The sequence below is a fragment of the Diceros bicornis genome, chromosome 29 (assembly GCF_020826845.1).
Source record: "Diceros bicornis minor isolate mBicDic1 chromosome 29, mDicBic1.mat.cur, whole genome shotgun sequence".
Lineage (NCBI taxonomy): Eukaryota > Metazoa > Chordata > Mammalia > Perissodactyla > Rhinocerotidae > Diceros > Diceros bicornis.
The window spans coordinates 35885794-35906558 of NC_080768.1; the positions used below are offsets into that span (position 1 = coordinate 35885794).

At 37.3% G+C, this 20765-nt stretch overlaps 1 protein-coding gene across 1 annotated transcript in view; it reads left to right on the forward strand.

Moving 5' to 3' along the window:
* Window positions 1-20765, forward strand: part of ADAM32 (ADAM metallopeptidase domain 32) — a gene marked incomplete at its 5' end in the record, with an annotated part of 239609 nt that overhangs the window by 211761 nt on the left and 7083 nt on the right. Inside the window, 4 exons of the mRNA XM_058524868.1 lie at window positions 2717-2816; window positions 4481-4640; window positions 5394-5426; window positions 15173-15207. Coding sequence (XP_058380851.1) covers window positions 2717-2816; window positions 4481-4640; window positions 5394-5426; window positions 15173-15207 — 328 coding nt within the window. The remainder of the gene's footprint in view (window positions 1-2716; window positions 2817-4480; window positions 4641-5393; window positions 5427-15172; window positions 15208-20765) is intronic.

The window sequence follows — 20765 nt, forward strand, 5'->3', positions numbered from 1 at the left end:
TAATCTTTTGTTGGTGCATTTGTGGTAGCATTAGGTCACAGATTCCACCTGCTACCACTAGGGGGAAGTGGGAGATGAGTTTCTGATCCACCCCATCTGCTGGAAGTTGTGGGGGTACTATGGGTGCTTGTGCCAGCCTAGAGAGCTTTTGGGTGTGTGTGTAGATTGTGCTTGGTGGGCAGGTCTTCTTCATGTGGTCCAAGCCTGGGCCACTCCTTCAGGCTACAGGGGTACAATGGGCTCCTCCACTGCTGAGAAAGTGATCACGAGATGGCTAAGGCCTGCCGCCTCCTCTTCCTACAGTCACCCTGGGGCATGTTCCTACTTCCACCGTGCAGTAGTACTATGGGTGCTTGTGCCAGGCTGGAAAGCACTCGTGCACATGCACAGGGCTGCCAGGGAAGGGCAGGAAGTGCTCACCTATTTCCATCACTTCCCAGAGGGCCAGTCAATCCACCTTCATATGTATAGCTGCATGGGTCTCTCAGGCATCCTCTTGTGCTGTGTGGGTTTCCTCTGTTGGTCAATGAATGTCCATTAAGTTGTAGTTCAAAGGGGGAGAGATAAAGGGAACAGCTCACCCTGCCATGTTGCTGATGTCACTCTCCCCCAAACCTTGTTGTTTTCTATTTTCTTTGTTTTTATAGTAGCCATCCTAATGGCTGTAGGGTGATATCATTGTGATTTTCATTTGCATTTCTCTTACGATGGGTGATGTTGAACATCGGTTTATATCCTTGTTGGCCATTCATATATCATCTTTGGAGAAATGTCTTTTCAAGTCCTTTGCCCATTTTTTAAACAGGTTGTTTTTTGTTGTTGTTGAGTTGTGGGAGTTCTTTGTATATTCCAGATATTAAGCCCTTATCAGATATATGATTTGCAAGTCTTTTCTCCTATTCTGTAGATTGCTTTTTCACTCTGTTTTGTGTCCTTTGATACACAGAAGTTTTTAAGTTTGTTGTAGACCCATTTGTCTATTTTTACTTTTGTTGTTTGTGCTTCTAGTGTCACATCCAAGAAATCATTGTGAAGTTCAATGTCATGAAGCTTTTCCTGTATGTTTTCTTCTAGGAGTTTTATAGTCTTATATCTTATATTTAGGTCTTTTAATTCATTTTGACTAATTTTTGTACATGTGAGATAAAGGTCCAACTTCATTCTTTTGCATTGGATATTCAGTTTTCCCAGAACCATTTGCTGAAGAGACTGTCCTTTTCCTACGGAATGGTATTGGCACCCTTGTCAAAGATCATTTGGCCATATCAGTAATATATTACTGATAGCAATAACTGAATAAATAAATAGAAATAAGGGAAAATTCTTCCTTATGGTATAATCAGTGTAGAAGGAACAATGCAATTCAATAATTATCAATGGGTGGTAAAACTAATGGGAGAAAGTTTTATTAGGACCCTGATACTTACATAATCTCACAAGTATCTCCTCACAAATCACTTATTAATCAAAAATAGAAACATAGTAACTTACAGTGGAAAAACTTAGAAGATAGCACCTTAACCAAGTGATCCATAAGTAACAACACAATATTAGCACAAACTGACAACATGTGTCTCCCGAGAAGGACAACATCACTTCTGTGATGTATTTCAGAGTAAAAGTACACACACACACATACAATGGCATGAAGGTGGTATAACAGAAGCTGGGGCAATGGATACCCCAAACAGAGCACTTATTTTCCTGCACATTTAAGCCATGGAATAGAGAAATTAGATTCATATTCTGGAAATTGAGATTTTAGAAATTGAGAGATATTTTATATTATCTTGAGAGGTAGCATAGCATACTATGCAAGGGCAGGGCCTCTAAAACCAGGTTGCTTGGGTTTAAATCCTAGCTCCATCACTTAGTAGCTGTGTGACTTTGGGCAAGTTAAATATCTATGCCTCAGTTACTTCATCTGTAAAGTGGGAATAATAATAGTCCTAAGCTCACAGGGCTGTTGTGAAGATTTAATGAGTAAATCTATATAAAGTAGTCAGAATAGAGACTCACACATACTAAGCACCATAAAAGTGTTTGCTATTATTATTAATTTATTTATTTAGTAATTACAGAAACCATCAGTTTCTAATGTTATGCTATGTCTAAGTGTGTGATGCCTTCTTGGAATACAAAGAGCCTTTGATAAAAGTAAAAAAACAAAAGCAAACAAACAAAACAAAACCCAGTCCTGGTCAAGGGCAGTGTTATGCTCATAAGTGTTTACAACCAGCCTAGGGGAGAGTCAAGTCCTCATTTGTAAGTGCAGATACTTCAAGCTACCATATGATGTCACTGAACTTGGAGATGGGAAGAGATGTGCACAGTCAGCTCTGGGAGCTGGTACTAGCTGGCTCCAGCACATCACTGGGAGGGTCTCATGTTCATTAGAATTTAAACATGTGCTTTTGAAATTGCATACTAAATTTTTAGATGGACATTTGAAGATGTTAAATTTTCTTAATGTATGTATTGTGAGCCTCACTTTATAGCTTTTTATTAGTTGGGGGTGTGTGTATGGTTGTGTGTTTGTGCATGTGTGCTTTAGGCTAAGAAACCAAGCATTTGACTTGTAGGATTATCTTTGTAAATAAATCAAATGAACAAAATTACCCTAGATGGAAATATGGAAACTTGATATATCTGATAATTTTACTTTCTATGAGAAAATATTTTTAAATGATCATTTAAATTTTAAAAATGATCCTAGGTGTGCACTTCCAATTTGACATGCCATTGTACTGATGGCTACAGGCCTCCAAATTGCGCAAGACGTGCCAGAGAATCTTCTAGATTGCCTGGGAAACAGGGCAAGTATCTATCTTTACGTATCCAGTTAATAAAATTCTCCAATTTCTTCCCTTCACAAAAATGAAACTAGATTTTTACCACTTAGAAACCAATATTTGTAATTAAAAGGTAAATAGGCTTCTTTCAAGAAATGGAAACCAAATATGCCTTCTTAATCTTGCTCTTTTTTCTAACATTAACTCTCAAATATCATGATTGAAGCTGAGAGTATCATTAAAATTTTTTTTTTTTTTTTTTTTTGTGAGGAGATCAGCCCTGAGCTAACATCCGCCAATCCTCCTCTTTTTTCGCTGAGGAAGACGGCCCTGGGCTAACATCGGTGCCCATCTTCCTCCACTTTATATGGGACGCCGCCACAGCATGGCTTACCAAGCAGTGCGTCGGTGCGCGCCCGGGACCCGAACCAGCGAACCCCGGGCCGCCGCGGCGGAGCGCGCGCACTTAACCGCTTGCGCCACCGGGCCGGCCCCTAAAATTTTTATTTATTGATATCACTGACTTTCACCTTTAGACTATCCTTCAACCTTTCCCTACTTTATGATTGATCCTGTGATCTCAGCTCTACACAAACAACATTTACTCTGTCTAGCACTGTTACTATGTCTGTTATAGAAGAAATAAAGAAAATCAAATCTGAAGGAATTTACAGTTTAAATGAGAAAAATCCATAAATTGCTGCTAAAGAGATGACAGAAGGGATGCTAGCACAATTTTCTGTTTGTTCACCCATGACTTTAGTTTCCATCATTCATTCATTGATTTAGCAAATATTTATTGAACCCCTAATATATGCCAGGTGCTGGTCATATGGCATGGGGACGTACAGTAAGCAGAACGAAGTCCCTTTGTTCATGGAGCTTAAGGAATATGTTAAGGTTGTCATACCCAGTGCAAACTAGTGGCAGAATTAGGGTAAGGAATCAAGTCTCCTGATTTTTATGCCAGTATCATTTTCGTAGCACTGCAATGGCTTCATATATAAAAACAGATCCCTAATGTCAAAAAGCCAACAATCTAGGGGCCGGACCAGTAGCATAGCGGTTAAGTTCGTGTGCTCCACTTCAGTGGTTTGGGGTTCGCAGGTTTGGATCCCGGGCACACACGGACGCACTGCTTGTCAGGCCATGCTGTGGCAGAGTCCCATATAAAGTATAGGAAGATGTGCACGGATGTTAGCCCAGGGCCAGTCTTCCTCAACAAAAAGAGGAGGACTGGCATTGGATGTTAGCTCAGGGCTGATCTTCCTCACCAAAAAAAAAAAAAAGCCAACAATCTAATAAAGAAAATCAGGATATGCACAAATGCAGGTAAAGTCTGTGATAATGCACATTGTAACTGCAAATTTGTTGGCTAACCTCACAATTACACAATCCCACGTTATATATCATTGAAGTTTTGGGCCCCACTTATAGTATAATAGTGAGATTTTGCTGTAGCTGCTGTATAATGTAGAATACCTTGGAACTTTCTGAAACTTGGTTTCTATTCTTTTTGAATGAGTTGTAGAGATAGTCCTAAGTATTATGATTCTATTATTATTTTTCCATGTTCCTTGAATAACAACAAAAATTAAGAAAATTGTAATTAGTTTGCTGCAACTTGAAAGTAAAAGTAGACAACTTAATTTTTTTACTCTGATTTTTAAATGTATTTTTATTTTTAGGTTTAATCATGGAAAGAGCTTTTAGGAAGGCTGAAAAAAAACGGTGGTTTCTAGGTCTCTACATTGCTTTACCTGTTCTCATCGTAGCAACCATAATAGCTGTTTCATGGAATAATTTGAAAAAGTTGTTCACCAAGGAAGAGGAGTCACTAAGTAGCGAGTAAACTGAATTTATGTTCTGAAGTTAAACTTTTAGTACTATTTGAATATAGTAATAGGTAAGGCCTTGGACCTCAACTCCTTCTAAGGAAGGGCTCCTAAATCTCTAGCCCCAAAGGTATATCACTGGTTTAGATGCCCCTGCAGTCATTCAGTTTTAGCTCCTGTTTGCCCTCCTATTTCTCAGTTTCTTCATTTTTCCTAGCACAGAAGTCTTTTCTTGCTGTTAATCTCAGTTATGTATTAAATGTTGTGTTACTTTTTTTCACCACTCCTCTATGTGAGGAATGGAGAGGAAATTGGAAAGGGGAATGGAAAGAGGATATTGTCCTGCCAGCCACTCTGCCAGTTTGTCTAGAAGTTAGTATGGGTTTTAATTTACAAAATATAGCATTTCTTTATCAATGAATAAAAAGTTAAAAGTTGAGGAATGAAGGTCAGAATCAGGCATTCAGGCTCAAATCTATATTCTGTGTTCAGAAGTGATAAGGAAAAAGCAAATCTGTGCCTTCTTGATAACTCTGCTTACTGTGGAATTTGAAATTTGCATTCTTGTAGATGAGGTATATGGGTAAATAAGAGTGTTATTTATTTGCATCTTTGATCAGTGACTTTGGATATTGTTTTCTTTGTTGGTAACTAGTCTTGTAAAAGAGATAATACTGCTTATAAAATGGCCTGACTTTTATTCATGCAGTTGGCAAGCTTCTTAGGACTAACTTGAGACACTATTTTCCATTTTTTTAATATCCAGATCAGAAGGCAGCACTCACACATATGCCAGCAGGTAAGTAAATTACAAGGTGTCTTAAGATATGTGTTGAAAATTAAGAATGAATTAATAATTCACAATGAATTTCTAGATATTTTTTGAACAGCTGCAATTGGTAAAGAAATGCACCTGAAAACCAGGCTACTAATGTATAGTAGTTTAGTTTCTACTCAATTAATCTTTTATTCATTTAATAAATGTTTATTGGAAGTCTGTTCTGAGGAAACAAGGAATAAAATAGCCGACTCTAATAAGAGATAGGATATGTATAATTAGTTAAAGAAAAAGAACATGTAGTGCCTAGAACTGACCCAACTTGGGTTATATTCGTGCAGTGCTTCGGTAAACAAACAGGCAAATGCCTGACATTTGACCAAGTGTATGTGACAGAGCTCGTGTAAATTTATATAATAATTATGAGTTGGGGAGAACTAATTATATTGACCTAACTGTGCTGTTCTTTTTATCATTAATAAATAGCATTTTTGTCCCCATTAATGTTTCTTAACCATAAATTCAGTCCTCACTGTTTTATAACTGCTATATCAACATTCTATTTGTTAGATTTATACGATAAAATTTTCTATCCTCTTACTTTCAATCTTTTATTTTAGTTGATCTCTTAAAAACAGCCTGCCAATGGAATTTAAAATTATGTAATCTCAAGAGTTTCTCAATAGTTGAATTTAATGTTTAGGTACTTATTTTTGCTGATATATTTAGGATAAATTCTACTATTTTATTATTTTTTCTATTTATCATAGCAAAAGTATTTATCATACTTTTCCAGTATTTTCTTTTTCTACTTTCTTGTATTTCATTATATTGATTGTGCTTTCATTCCTGTTTTCTTTCCTTCTGTTAATTTGGTCATTATATGTTCTAATTATATTCTTTTAATGATATTCTTTAATAAATTATTATATTATTACTTATTTAATTATTAGATAAAATAGTCTTCTAGCAACATATGCCCATGTAACCCTGCACTCTTCTTTTCTCTCTTCTATATCACTATCATTTGGTGTTTAGATACTCCTGAATTTAACCCGCTGCACATGTCCTCATTATTTTTATCATTCCTGTATTTAGTCAAAATACACTAGGATTTCACTACATATTTACCACTTTATTTGCTCACTGCTTTTTTTTAAATTTCACTCCATCCTTTTATGTTCAGTCTCCTTTTTGATGAAGTACATCTGTTAGCATTTCCAACAGTGAACCTGTGTGTAGTAAGCTGTTTATCTTATCTGCCTGAAGTTGTCTTTATTTTCACTCTTGAATGTGAGTTTATGTAGTATGGACTTCTAGGTGGAGAGTAATTTTTTTTTTAATTTTTTGTTTATTGCAGTAACATTGGCTTATAACATTGTAAAAATTTCAGGTGTACATCATTGTACTTCTATTTCTGCATAGATTACATCATGTTCACCACCAAAATATTAATTACAACCCATCACCACACACATGTACCAAATTATCCCTTTCACCCTCCTCCCTCCCCCCTTCCCCTCTGGTAACCACCAATCCAATCTCGGTCCCTATGTGTTTGTTTATTGTTGTTATTATCTACTACTTAATGAAGGAAATCATATGGTATTTGACCTTCTCCCTCTGACTTATTTCACTTTGCATTATGCCCTCAATGTCCATCCATGTTGTCACAAATGGCTGGATTTCATCGTTTCTTATGGCTGAGTAGTATTCCATTGTGTATATATACCACATCTTCTTTATCCATTCGTCCCTTGATGGGCACTTAGGTTGCTTCCAAGTCTTGGCTATTGTGAATAACGCTGCAATGAACACAGGGGTGCATGTACCTTTACAAATTGGTGTTTTCAAGTTCTTTGGATAAATACCCAACAGTGGAATAGCTGGATCATATGGTAGTTCTATCCTTGATTTTTTGAGGAATCTCCATACTGTTTTCCATAGTGGCTGTACCAGTTTGCACTCCCACCAGCAGTGTATGAGAGTTCCCTTCTCTCCACATCCTCTCCAACACATGTTGTTTCCTGTCTTGTTAATTATAGCCATTCTGACGGGCATGAGGTGATATCTCATTGTAGTTTTGATTTGCATTTCCCTGATAGTTAGTGATTTTGAACATCTTTTCATGTGTCTGTTGGCCATCTGTATATCTTCTTTGGAGATATGTCTGTTCAGGTCTTTTGCCCATTTTTTAATTGGGTTGGTAGTTTTTTGTTGGTGAGATGCATAAGTTCTTTATATATTTTGGAGATTAAGCCCTTATCAGAAGTATGGTTTGCAAACATCTTCTCCCAATTGTTAGGTTGTCTTTTTGTTTTGTTGATGGTTTCCTTTGCTGTGCAGAAGTTTTTTAGTTTGATGTAGTCCCATTTGTTTATTTTTTCTATTGTTTCTCTTGCCCGGTCAGACATGGTGTTTGAAAAGATGTTGCTAAGACCGATGTCGAAGAGCGTACTGCCTATGTTTTCTTCTAGAAGTTTCATGGTTTCAGGTCTTACATTCAAGTCTTTAATCCATTTGGAGTTAATTTTTGTGTATGGTGTAAGGTAAGGGTCTACTTTCATTTTTTTGCATATGGCTATCCAGTTTTCCCAACACCATTTGTTGAAGAGACTTTCTTTTCCCCATTGTATGTTCTTGGCTCCTTTGTGAAAGATTAGCTGTCCATAGATGTGTGTGTTTATTTCTGGGCTTTCGATTCTATTCCATTGATCTGTGTGTCTGTTTTTGTGCCAGTACCATGCTGTTTTGGTTACTATAGCTTTTGAAGTTATATACAACTTTGAAATCAGGGAGTGTGATACCTCCAGCTTTGTTCTTTTTTCTCAGGATTCCTTTAGCTATTCGGGGTCTTTTGTTGTTCCATATAAATTTTAGGATTCTTTGTTCTATTTCTGTGAAAAATGTTGTTGGAACTTTGATAGGGATTGCATTGAATCTACAGATGGCTTTAGGAAGTATGGACATCTTAACTCTGTTAATTCTTCCAATCCAAGAGCACGGAATATCTTTCCATTTCTTTGTGTCTTCTTCGATTTCTTTCAGAAATGTTTTATAGTTTTCGGTGTACAGATCTTTCACCTCTTTGGTTAAGTTTATTCCTAGGTATTTTATTCTTTTTGTTGCAATTGTAAATGGGATGGTATTCTTAATTTCTCTTTCTGCTATTTCGTTGTTAGTGTACAGAAATGCAACTGATTTTTGTATGTTGATTTTGTATCCTGCAACTTTACCATATTCGTTTATTACGTCTAAAAGTTTTCTGGTGGATTCTAAGGCTTTCTATATATAAAATCATGTCATCTGCAAATAGTGAGAGTTTCACTTCTTCCTTTCCAATTTGGATCCCTTTTATTTCTTTCTCTTGCCTGATTGCTCTGGCTAGGACTTCCAGTACTATGTTAAATAGGAGTGGTGACAGTGGGCATCCTTGTCTGGTTCCTGTTCTTAGAGGGATAGCTTTCAGTTTTTCACCATTGAGCATGATATTAGCTGTGGGTTTCTCATATATGGTCTTTATTATGTTGAGATACTTTCCTTCTATACCCATTTTATTCAGAGTTTTTATCATAAATGGATGCTGTATCTTGTCAAATGCTTTCTCTGCATCTATGGAGATGATCATGTGATTTTTATTCTTCATTTTATTAATGTAGTGTATCACGTTGATTGATTTGCGAATGTTAAACCATCCCTGCATCCCTGGAATAAATCCCACTTGATCATGGTGTATAATCTTTTTAACGTATTGTTGTATGTGATTTGCTAGTATTTTGTTGAGGATTTTTGCATCGATGTTCATCAGTGATATTGGCCTGTAATTTTCCTTTTTTGTGTTGTCCTTGTCTCGTTTTGGTATCAGGGTAATGTCGGCTTCGTAGAATGAGTTAGGGAGCTTCCCTCGCTCCTCAATTTTTTGGAAGAGTTTGAGAAGGATAGGTATTAAGTCTTCTTTGAATGTTTGGTAGAATTCACCAGGGAAGCCATCTGGTCCTGGACTTTTATTTTTGGGGAGGTTTTTGATTACTGTTTCGATCTCCTTACTGGTGATTGGTCTATTCAAATTCTCTACTTCTTCTTGATCCAGTTTTGGAAGGTTGTATGATTCTAAGAATTTATCCATTTCTTCCAGATTGTCGAATTGGTTGGCATATAGCTTTTCATAGTATTCTCTTATAATCTTTTGTATTTCTGAGGTGTCTGTTGTAACCTCTCCTCTTTCATTTCTGATTTTACTTATTTGTGCCTTCTGTCTTTTTTTCTTGGTGAGTCTAGCTAAAGGTTTGTCAATTTTGTTGATCTTTTCAAAGAACCAGCTCTTGGTTTTATTAATTTTTTCTATTTTTTTTTTGGTCTCTATTTCATTTATTTCTGCTCTGATTTTTATTATTTCCCTTCTTCTACTGATTTTGGGCTTTGTTTGTTCTTCTTTTTCCAGTTCCTTTAGGTGCATTGTTAGATTGTTTATTTGAGATTTTTCTTGTTTGTTGAGATAGGCCTGTATCGCTATAAACTTCCCTCTTAGAACCGCTTTTGCTGTATCCCATAAATTCTGGCATGTCGTATTTTCATTTTCATTTGTCTCCAGGTATTTTTTGATTTCTTCTTTGATTTCTTCGTTAACCCAGTCGTTGTTCAGTAGCATTTTGTTTAATCTCCACGTATTTGTGGCTTTTCTGATTTTCTTCCTATAGTTGATTTCTATTTTCATACCATTGTGGTCAGAAAAGATGCTTGGTATTATTTCAATCTTCTTAAATTTATGGAGACTTGTTTTGTGGCCTAATATGTGATCAATCCTGGAGAATGTTCCATGTGCATTTGAAAAGAACGTGTATTCTTCGGTTTTTGTATGGAATGCTCTGTATATATCTACTAGGTCCATCTGTTCTGGTGTGTCGTTTGAGGCCAATGTTTCCATATTGATCTTCTGTTTGGATGATCTATCCGTTGGTGTAAGTGGAGTGTTAAAGTCCCCTACTATTATTGTGTTACTGTCTATTTCTGTTTTTATGTCTGTTAATAATTGCTTTATATATTTAGGTGCACCTACCTTGGGTGCGTAGATATTTACAAGTGTTATATCCTCTTGTTGGATTGTTCCCTTGATCATTATGTAATGCCCTTCTTTGTCTCTTTTTACAGTTTTTGTTTTAAAGTCTATTTTGTCTGATATGAGTACTGTTTCCCCAGCTTTCTATTCATTGCCATTTGCGTGGAGTATCTTTTTCCATCCCTTCACTTTCCGTTTGTGAGTGTCTTTAGGTCTGAAGTGTGTCTCTTGTATGCACCATATATATGGGTCTTGTTTTTTTATCCAGTCAGCCACCCTATGCCTTTTAATTGGAGCATTTAGTCCATTGACGTTTAAAGTAGCTATTGATAAGTATGTACTCACTGCCATTTTTTACCTTTTTTTTTTTAATCAGTGTTTTAGTAGTTCTTCTCTGTTCCTTTCTTCTTCTATACAGAATTGATGGTCACTTTAGTTTGACCCCTGTCTGAAAGCTGTACTCTTTAACTCCCCTCCTCCCTCCTCTTATATTTTTGTATATCATATCTAACCTCTTTTTTGTGCATTTGTATCCATTACGTTCTAATCATGGAAATAGATAATTTTTCCTATTTGTGGTCTTCTCTTCTCCCCTTAAATCAGTCCCTTTAACATTTCTTGTAGCACTGGTTTCTTGGTGATAAACTCCTTTAATTTTTGCTTATCTGGGAAAAGTTTGATCTCCCCTTCCATTTTGAGTGATAACCTTGCTGGGTAGAGTATTCTTGGCTGTAAGTTTCTTCCTTTTAGCACTTTAAATATATCATGCCATTCTCTTCTGGCCTGTAAGGTTTCTGCTGAGAAGTCAGCTGATAGCCTTATGGGGTTTCCTTTGTATGTAACTTGACATTCTCTTGCGGCTTTTAGGATTCTCTCTTTATCTTTAATTCTGGACATTTTGATTATGATGTGTCTTGGTGTGGGCCTCTTTGGGTTTATCTTGTTTTGGGCTCTCTGTGCTTCCTGTACCTGGATGTCTGTTTCCTTCCTTAGGATAGGGAAGTTTTCATCTATTATTTCTTGAAATAGATTCTCTGCCCCCTTGTCTCCCTCTTCTCCTTCCGGGACACCTATAACACGGATGTTAGTGCGCTTGATGTTGTCCCAGAGGTCCCTTAGACTGTCCTCACTCTTTTTAATTCTTTTCTCTTTTAACTGTTCACCTTGGGTAATTTCTTCTAGTCTTTCATCCAGCTCATAGATCCGTTCTTCTGTATCCTCTACTCTGCTTTTGAGTCCCTCTAATGAATTTTTCATTTCCAGTATTGTATTCTTCATTTCTGATTGGTTCTTTTTTATATCTTCCATTTCTTTGTTGACATTCTCACTGAGTTCATCTATTCTTCTCCCCAGATCAGTGAGCATCCTTAACACTCTTAGTTTGAACTCTCTGTCGGGTTGGTTGCTCATTTCTGTTTCACTTAGTTCCTTTTCTGGGGTTTTGTCCTGTTTCCTTACTTGGAATGTATTCTTTTGCCCCCTCATTTTGCCTCTTTCCCTGTGCTTGTGTCTATGTATTAGGTAGGTCAGCTATGTCTCCTGCTCTTGGATAGGTGATCTTATGTAAGTGATGCCTTAGGAGGCTTCCAGTGTGCTTCCCTCAGTTCTCAATGTTCCAGGGTTGACCCCTTCGTGGGCTACGTGTGTCCTTCTGTTGTGGCCTATTTGCTCTCCCTGTAGGCGCCCAGGGAGGCTGAATTATGCTCCTGGCCAGCTGTTGTAATGCTCAGCTGCTTGTAGTTGTTGTGGGCCCTTCAGTCTCTTTATCAGGTGTGGGGAGCCCCAGCACAGTTGGCTGCAAGTTCTAATACCACATTTGTGCTGCAGTATTTCTTTTAAGTGATTAGGCCCCCAGCGTGGCAGGTTGTTAGGCTCAGGGCCTTACAATTGCTGTAAGCCTCTAGCCTATTAGGTCTCTTGTCAGCTCTCTGAAGATTGCAGCTGGGTTGGGCTGGCCTCAGGCACAGGAGCGCCCAATTGTTTCAGGCTTTGGAAGGTGGGGCAAACCTCCTATGTGCGTCTTTGAGAAGCACAAGTCTTCTGCAGCTGACAAGCCCTGCCGCCCACAGGTCCACACACACAGTCAACACAGTCCTGCCCCGTGTGAGCGCCCCAACCTCCCCAAGCGGACCCAGTCTCTCCACAGCGAGAGCCCCACACACTCTGCCACCGCCCCACACTCTCCACCCACTCCTTTTGCACACCCTGCCCCACTCAAGTCGGCTCAGTTGCCAGGCTGCAGAGAATCCAGTCACCAATGTATGCAGGCCCACAAGTTGCCTGAGGGCTTGTTGTTGGGTGTGGCCAGTCTCTAGGGTGGGCTGCCTGCCCTGGCTGAGCCGGATTAAATTGGTGCTCTAGTGGGTGGGGCACACCCTGGGCTAGCAGGCCTCAGGGAGAACTCCAATGGTGTCTGTGTCAGCACGCTCACACCAGGCCACAACAATGGCTGCCGCCAGGTGGAGAGTTATTTTGCCTCAGCTATATGCAAGTGTGCCAGAGTAGTTTGGCATTTACTGATGATGATAAATCTGTTAGTGTGTTGATTCATTTATTCCTTTATGGTTAATATGAGTTTTATCTGTAGTAGCCTTTGTATTTCTGTTGCTGCATAACAAATTACCACACACTTAATGCCTTGAAACAACTTTCATTTATTATGTCCAAGTTCTGTAAGTCAGAAATCCAGGTGGATTTGGATGGGTTGTCACAAGGCTGAACTGAAGGCCTGAAGGCCAGGCTGGGCTCCCAGCTCATTCAGATTGTAAGCAGAATCCAATTTCTTGCAGCTATAAGTCCGAGGTAACTATTTCCTTGCTGGCTGTCTGCTAGGGGCCCCTCCCTGCTCTCAGAGGCCACCTGCATTGCTTTTGATGTACCTCCTTTCATCTTCAAAGAAACAAGGGCAAGTCACATCTTCCGCGGGTTTTGACTCTCTCTTACTTCCTCTTCTGCCACGAGCAGGAGAAAACTCTACTTTTAAAAGACTCACCTGATCGCGTCAGAGCCACCAAAATAGTCTTTGTATTTTAAGGGCAACTGATTTGGAGTTTAATTACATTTGCAAATTCTCTTCAGAGCAGTACTTAGAAGAGTGTTTGAATAACCAAGGAATGAGGGTTTTAGGGGGTCATCTTTAGAATTCTGCCTAACACAGCCTTTAGGGTTTTTTCTTTGTCCTTAGAGTCGTTATTTCGTTATAAAGTATTCTGGTAGAGATTTCTTTTTTTTAAAATCATCAACTGGACTCAGTATTTTCTTTCAGTGTGAGGACTCATACTTTCTCCAATTTGGGAAAAGTCCTAGACTCTTTCTCTTCAAATATTGAGTCTCCCACATTCTAAATCTTCTGTGTCTGAATTTCTCCATCTTTCTTAACTGGTCTTTTATATATTACATTTCTGTTTACTTAGTGTTCTGTATGATTTTCCTAAACAATTTAAAAACTAGCAATTCTTTTTTTTCAGTTCTGTCATTTCTTGTTTAATGGATTCTTTTCCTTTATTGATCTCTATGGATATTCTAAACATTGTTTTTTTAAAGTTTTTCTGTTGCCTGTAATTCTTGGTATATGAATTCTTTAGTTTGCTCTGGCTGTGGACATTACCTCTCAGTGGCTTTTTTCTTTGATTGTAAGGCCATCTTGAGTGGCAATGATTGTCTCATGACAATTCTGCATATCATGCTTTGAAGAATCCTCCTTGTGGAGATTATTTCATATTTTACTCTCCTAAGTCATCAATTTTTAGAGTACTTGTTATACCTGGAGATCTAGAAGTGATAGGAAGCGTGAATTGTTGTCCTGAATCTATAGTTGGTAAAGGCTTAAGGTTCCTATTTCTCTGTGGCATATTTTTTCCATCCATATCCCTAAACCATTTTAAGCACTTAAGAGTTCCTGTGTCTCTAGGTGATCCATTTCCATCTACACTTCTGAAGCAATTTTCCTGCTGCATCTCAAAGACTAATGGTGACAGCTTTCACTGTCTCCGTTTCATGGGTGGTGTGGCCTTTCCTGGCTTCCAAGTTCAGAGAAGGAGGTCACTTCCAGCTTTCCAGGAGGTCTCAACTCTTAATCAGCTGATATGTGTAACTGTTTCACATACCTCTGGAGTCACTCAGCTGTAGTTCCTGTTTACTTTTGTGCTTTCAACTTCCTCGTTGTTTTTTCTCAAATTATCATTAGAAATGCCCGTTTCTTCCTTTAAATTTCTGGTAGTGTTTTGTGTTATTTTTTTCACCAGTTCTCTCTGTGTGGCATAGGAGGGGGAAATTCCCGTGTTAGCCCATCTGCATGATTCTCTAGAAGTCACTGAGAGTTTTAAATCATGGCCTTTAGTAATTTGTTTATCACTGGGTAAAATGTTAGACTGGAACTAACATTTGAATGCCTGAAGGCCATCAGGCATTCAAAATCACACATCTATCCTGTCCTGGGAAGTAATAAGGAGAAAAACAAATCTGTTTTCTTGCTCCCCTCCCTAGTTGGGGATTTGATATTTATATTCTTTTTGGACATGGTATATGTGTAAATATGAATGTTACTTATTTGTATACCCTAATTTAGTAAATTTTTGAAATTATTCATGAGTGGTGATTAGTGGTATAAATGAGATAATGCAGGTTACAAAGTGGTCTGACATTCATTTGTTATGGAGGTACATTTTTTTTTTAGTATTAACTTGGAAGCAATATTTTCACTATTATTTAGATCCAGATCAGAAAGCAGCAGCCGAACAGTGACTGTTAGGTAAGTAAATTAGGAGGTATTTCTTAAAATAAGTATGTGTTAAAAATAAGGTGAACAAATTGATAGTCAACAATTAATTGCTAAGTATTAATTGAGTGGCAACAATTGGTAGGGTACTACATCAAAAATAACCTATTAGTATTTGCCAATCTAGTAACTAGTGAGTATTTGTCTAGACAAATCAATGTCTTTCTTTTAGTTTGTTAACGTGTGTTGGGAGTTTATTCTTGGGAAATAAAAGAATAAATGATTGGTGAAATGTTTATGGAGTTAACTCATAAATGGGGAAGAGAATTTATTTATTGCAGTAGCATTGGTCCACAAGATTATATAAATATAAACTTCAGGTGTACATCATTACATCTCAATCTCTCTGTAGATTACATCGATTACATCATGTTCACCACCCAAAGACTAATTACAGTCCATCACCATACACAGTGCTTAATCACTCCTTTCGCCTTCCTCCCACTCCCTTCCTCTCTGGTAACTACCAATCCAATCTCTGTCTCTAGGTGTTTGTTTGTTGTTGTTTTTATCTTCTATTTATGAGGGAGATCATACAGTATTTGACTTTCTCCCTCCAACTTATTTCACTTAGCATAATACCCTCAAGGTCCATCCATGTTGTCACACATGGCAAGATTTCATCTTTTTTTATGGCTGCATAGTATTCCATTGTGTATATATACCACATCTTCTTCATCCGTTCGTCCCTTGATGGGCACCTAGGTTGCTTCCAAATCTTAGCTATTGTGAGGAATGCTGCAATGAACATAGTGGTGCATTTATCTTTACACATTTGTGTTTTCATGTTCTTTGGATAAATACTCAGCAGTGGAAGAGCTGGAGCATTTAGTAGTTCTATTCTAAATTTTTGGAGGAATCTCCATACTGTTTTCCATAGTGGCTGCACCAATTTGCACTCCCACCAGGAGTGTATGAGAGTTCTCTTTTCTCCACATCCTCTCCGACACTTGTTATTTATTGTCTTGTTAATTATAGTCATTCTGACTGGCATGAGGTAATATCTCATTGTAGTTTTGATTTGCATTTCCCTGATAGTTAATGATGTTGAACATCTTTTCATGTGCCTGTTGGCCATCTGTATATCTTCTTTGGAGATATGTCTGTTCAGGTCTTTTGCCCATTTTTTAATTGAGTTGTTTGTTTTTTTGTTGTTGAGATGTATAAGTTCTTTATATATTTTGGATATTAACCCCTTATCAGATATATGGTTTGCAAATATCTTCTCCCAGTTGTTAGGTTGTCTTTTCATTTTGTTGATGGTTTCCTTTGCTGTGCAGAAGCTTTTTAGTTTGATGTAATCCCATTTGTTTATTTTTTCTATTGTTTCCTTTGCCTGGTCAGACATGTACTTGAAAAGATGCTGCTAAGACTGATGTCAAAGAGGATAATGCCTATGTTTTCTTATACAAGTTTTATGGTTTCAGGTCTTACATTCAAGTCTTTAATCCATCTTGAGTTAATTTTTGTGCATGGTGAAAGATAATGGGCTACTTTCATTCTTTTGCATGTGGCTGTCCAGTTTTCCCAACACCATTTATTGAAGAGACTGTCCTTTCTCCATTGTATGTTCTTGGCTCCCTTGTCGAAAATTAGCTGTCCATAGATGTGTGGGTTTATTTCTGGGCTCTTGATTCTGTTCCATTGATCTGTGTGTCTGTTTCTGTGCCAGTACCATGCTGTTTTGATTACCAAAGGTTTGTAGTCTATTTTGAAATCAGGCATGCGATACCTCCAGCTTTTTGTTTTTCTCAGTATTCTTTTGGCTATTCGGGTCTTTTGTTTTTCCATATAAATTTTAGGATTCTTTGTTCTATTTCCATGAAAAATGTCATTGGGACTTTGATAGGGATTGCATTGAATCTGTAGATTGCTTTAGGAAGTATGGACATTTTAACTATGTTAATTCTTCCAATCCAAGAGCACGAAATATCTTTCCATTTCTTTGTGTCTTCTTCAATTTCTTTCACCGTTTTGTAGTTTTCAGTGTACAGGACTTTCACCTCTTTGGTTAAATTTATTCCCAGGTATTTTATTCTTTTTGTTGCAATTGTAAATGAGATTGTATTCTTAATTTCTTTTTCTGCTATTTCGTTGTTAGTGTATAGAAACGCAACTGATTTTTGTATGTTGATTTTGTACCCGGCAACTTTACTGTATTGGCTTACAAATTCTAAAGGGTTTTTGGTAGATTCTTTAGGGTGTTTTGTATATAAAATCATGTCATCTGCAAATAGTGACAGTTTCACTTCTTCCTTTCCAATTTGGATCCCTTTTCTTTCTTTTTCTTGCCTGACTGCTGTGGCTAGGACTTCCAATGTTTTGTTAAATAAGAGTGGTGAAAGTGGGCATCCTTGTCTGGTTCCTGTCTTAGAGGAATAGCTTTCAGTTTTTGTCCGTTGAGATATTAGCCGTGGGTTTGTCATATGTGGCCTTTATTATGTTGAGGTACTGTACTTCTATCCCCATTTTATTCAGAGTTTTTATCATAAGTGGATGCTGCATCTTGTCAGATGATTTTTCTGCATCCTGAGATGATCATGTGAATTTTATTCTTCATTTTGTTAATGTGATATATCATGTTGATTGATTTGCAGATGTTTAACCATCCCTGCATCCCTGGAATAAATCTCACTTGATCATGGTGTATGATCTTTCTTATGTATTGTTGTATTTGATTTACTAATATTTTGTTGAGGATTTTTGCATTGATGTTCATCAGTGATATTGGCCTGTAATTTTATTTTTTTGTGTTGTCATTGCCTGGTTTTGGTATCAGGGTAATGTTGGCTTTGTAGAATGAGTTAGGAAGCTTCCCTCCTCTTCAATGTTTTGGAAGAGTTTGAGAAGGCTAGGTATTAATTCTTCTTTGAATGTTTGGTAGAATTCTCCAGGGAAGCCATCTAGTCCTAGACTTTTAGTTTTGGGGACGTTTTTGATTACTTTTTCGATCTCCTTACTGGTGATTGGTGTATTCAAATTCTCTATTTCTTCTTGTTTCAGTTTTGGAAGGTTGTATAATTTCTAAGAATTCATCCATTTATTCTAGAGTATCCAATTTGTTGGTGTATAGCTTTTCATAGTGTTCTCTTATAGTCTTTTGTATTTCTGAGGTGTCCATGGTAATTTCTCCTCTTTCATTTCTGATGTTATTTACTTGAATCTTCCCTCTTTTTTTCTTGGTGAGTCTAGCTAAAGGTTTGTCAATTTTGTTTCTCTTTTCAAAGAACGAGCTCTTAGTTTCATTGATTTTTGCTGTTGTATTTTTAGTCTCTATTTCATTTATTTCTGCTCTGATTTTTATTATTTCCTTTCTTCTACTGATTTCGGGCTTTGTTTGTTCTTCTTTTTCCAGTTCCTTTATGTGCACCATTAGATTGTTTATTTGACGTTTTTCTTGTTTGTTGAGTTAGGCTTTTATAAACTTCTCTCTTAGAACTGCTTTCGCAGTTCTTTATGTATCCCATAAAGTTTGGCATGACATATTTTCATTTTCATTAGTTTCCAGGTATTTTTTAATATCACCTTTGATTTCTTCATTGAGCCAGTTGTTCAGTAGCATTTTGTTTAATCTCCACCTATTTGTGGTTCTTCTGATTTTCTTCCTGTAGTTGATTTCTAGTTTCATACCATTGTGGTCAGAAAAGATGCTTGGTATTATTTCAGTCTTCTTAAATTTATTGAGACTTGTTTTGTGGCCTAATATGTGATCTATCTTGCAGAATGTTACCCATGCATTTGAAAAGAATGTGTATTCCTCAGTTTTTGGATGGAATGTTCTTTATATATCTACTAAGTCCATCTGGTCTATTGTGTTATTTAAGGCCCATGTTTTCTTGTTGATATTCTGTTTGGATGATCTGTCCATTGGTGTAACTGGAGTCTTAAACTCTTCTACTGTTATTGTGTTGCTGTCTATTTCTCCTTTTATGTTTGTTAATAATTGCTTTATGTATGTAGGTGCTCCTGTGTTGGGTGCATAGATATTTACAGGTGTTATATTCTCTTGTTGGATTGTTTCCTTTAACATTATGTAGTGCCCTTCTTTGTCTCTTGTTACAGGTTTTGTTTTAAAGTCTATTTTGTCTGATATAAGTATTACTGTCCCCTCTTTCTTTTCATTGCCATTTGCATGCAGTATCTTTTTCCATCCCTTGACTTTCAGTTTGTGAATATGTTTATGTCTGAAGTGTGTCTCTTGTATGCAGCATATATATGGGTCTTGTTTTTTTATCCAATTGACCACCCTATGCCTTTTGTTTGTTTGTTTGTGAGGAAGATCAGCCCTGAGCTAACATCCATGCCAATCCTCCTCTTTTTGCTGAGGAAGACTGGCTCTGAGCTAACATCTATTGCCAGTCCTCCTCCTTTTTTCCCCAAAGCCCCAGTAGATAGTTGTATGTCATAGTTGCACATCCTTCTAGTTGCTGTATGTGGGATGCCGCCTTAGCATGGCCAGAGAAGAGGTGCGTTGGTGCAAGATCCAAAACCAGGCTGCCAGTAGCGGAGCGCTCGCACCCAACCGCCAAGTCACGGGGCCGGCCCCCCACCCTATGCTTTTTGATTGGAGCATTTACTCCATTGACATTTACATTAGCAATCTATAAGAATGTACTTATTGCCATTTTGTTACTTTTTTTTCTGGGTATTTTAGTAGTTCTACTTCTTTATTTGGAGACGCTACAACCATAAACTCAATATGTATGCTCATGAACAACTGAGTGAGTGCTTACCCTGGTCACTTAGGAACAACTTGCTGAAGAAAAAGTCATAAAGAAACAATAATTCTACATCTTCCATAGCCTCTCAGTATTACAAAGTAGTTTTAGTTAGACTTGCCTCCACTTCCTGAAAGGTGGATATCTCTGTATAATAATACAGTAAGTGTGTAGTTTTCCACATCCAACATTTTTGGATTTGAGGTCCTTCTGCAGATATAAAATGTTTAGGATTTTTTCCCTCCTCCTCCTCTAACTTAAAATCTATATTTACTTGTATAGGGGGCTGGTGTTATTCCTTTTAGGTTTCACCAGAGTCCACTTCTATTCCAAAAACATCCAGATCTATAGAGTAAACTTTCTAGGCTGCAGAACAAGGTTGTATAATTTATCTTATTCTAGAAGAGGTCTTCCTTTTCAATAAGAATACATGCTTTTATTATCCTTTCTCTCTCTTTTATTATTATAGTGATACTTTGGAGTCATGAGTTACTATCACTCAACTAAAACCATTGATTTTCATTATTATATCTTCTCTGTGTCAGGGAGTTATCATAGGGCACTCAAAGAGCAAATCTCAGTTACCTTTTCCTCACCTTCAACATATGTCTTATTATACTCTGTTACCTTAGAGGGCAAAGGCCATGTTTATCTTGCTTAGCATTGTATACCCAGCATGTATCAGAGTTCATGGCTCAATAAATATTTGTTGAATCAATGAATGAATGATTACTTTTAATCTTATCCACACACACACAGGCAGCCAAATAAAAAACTCACAAAGGTACGAAAATACACACACACCCATG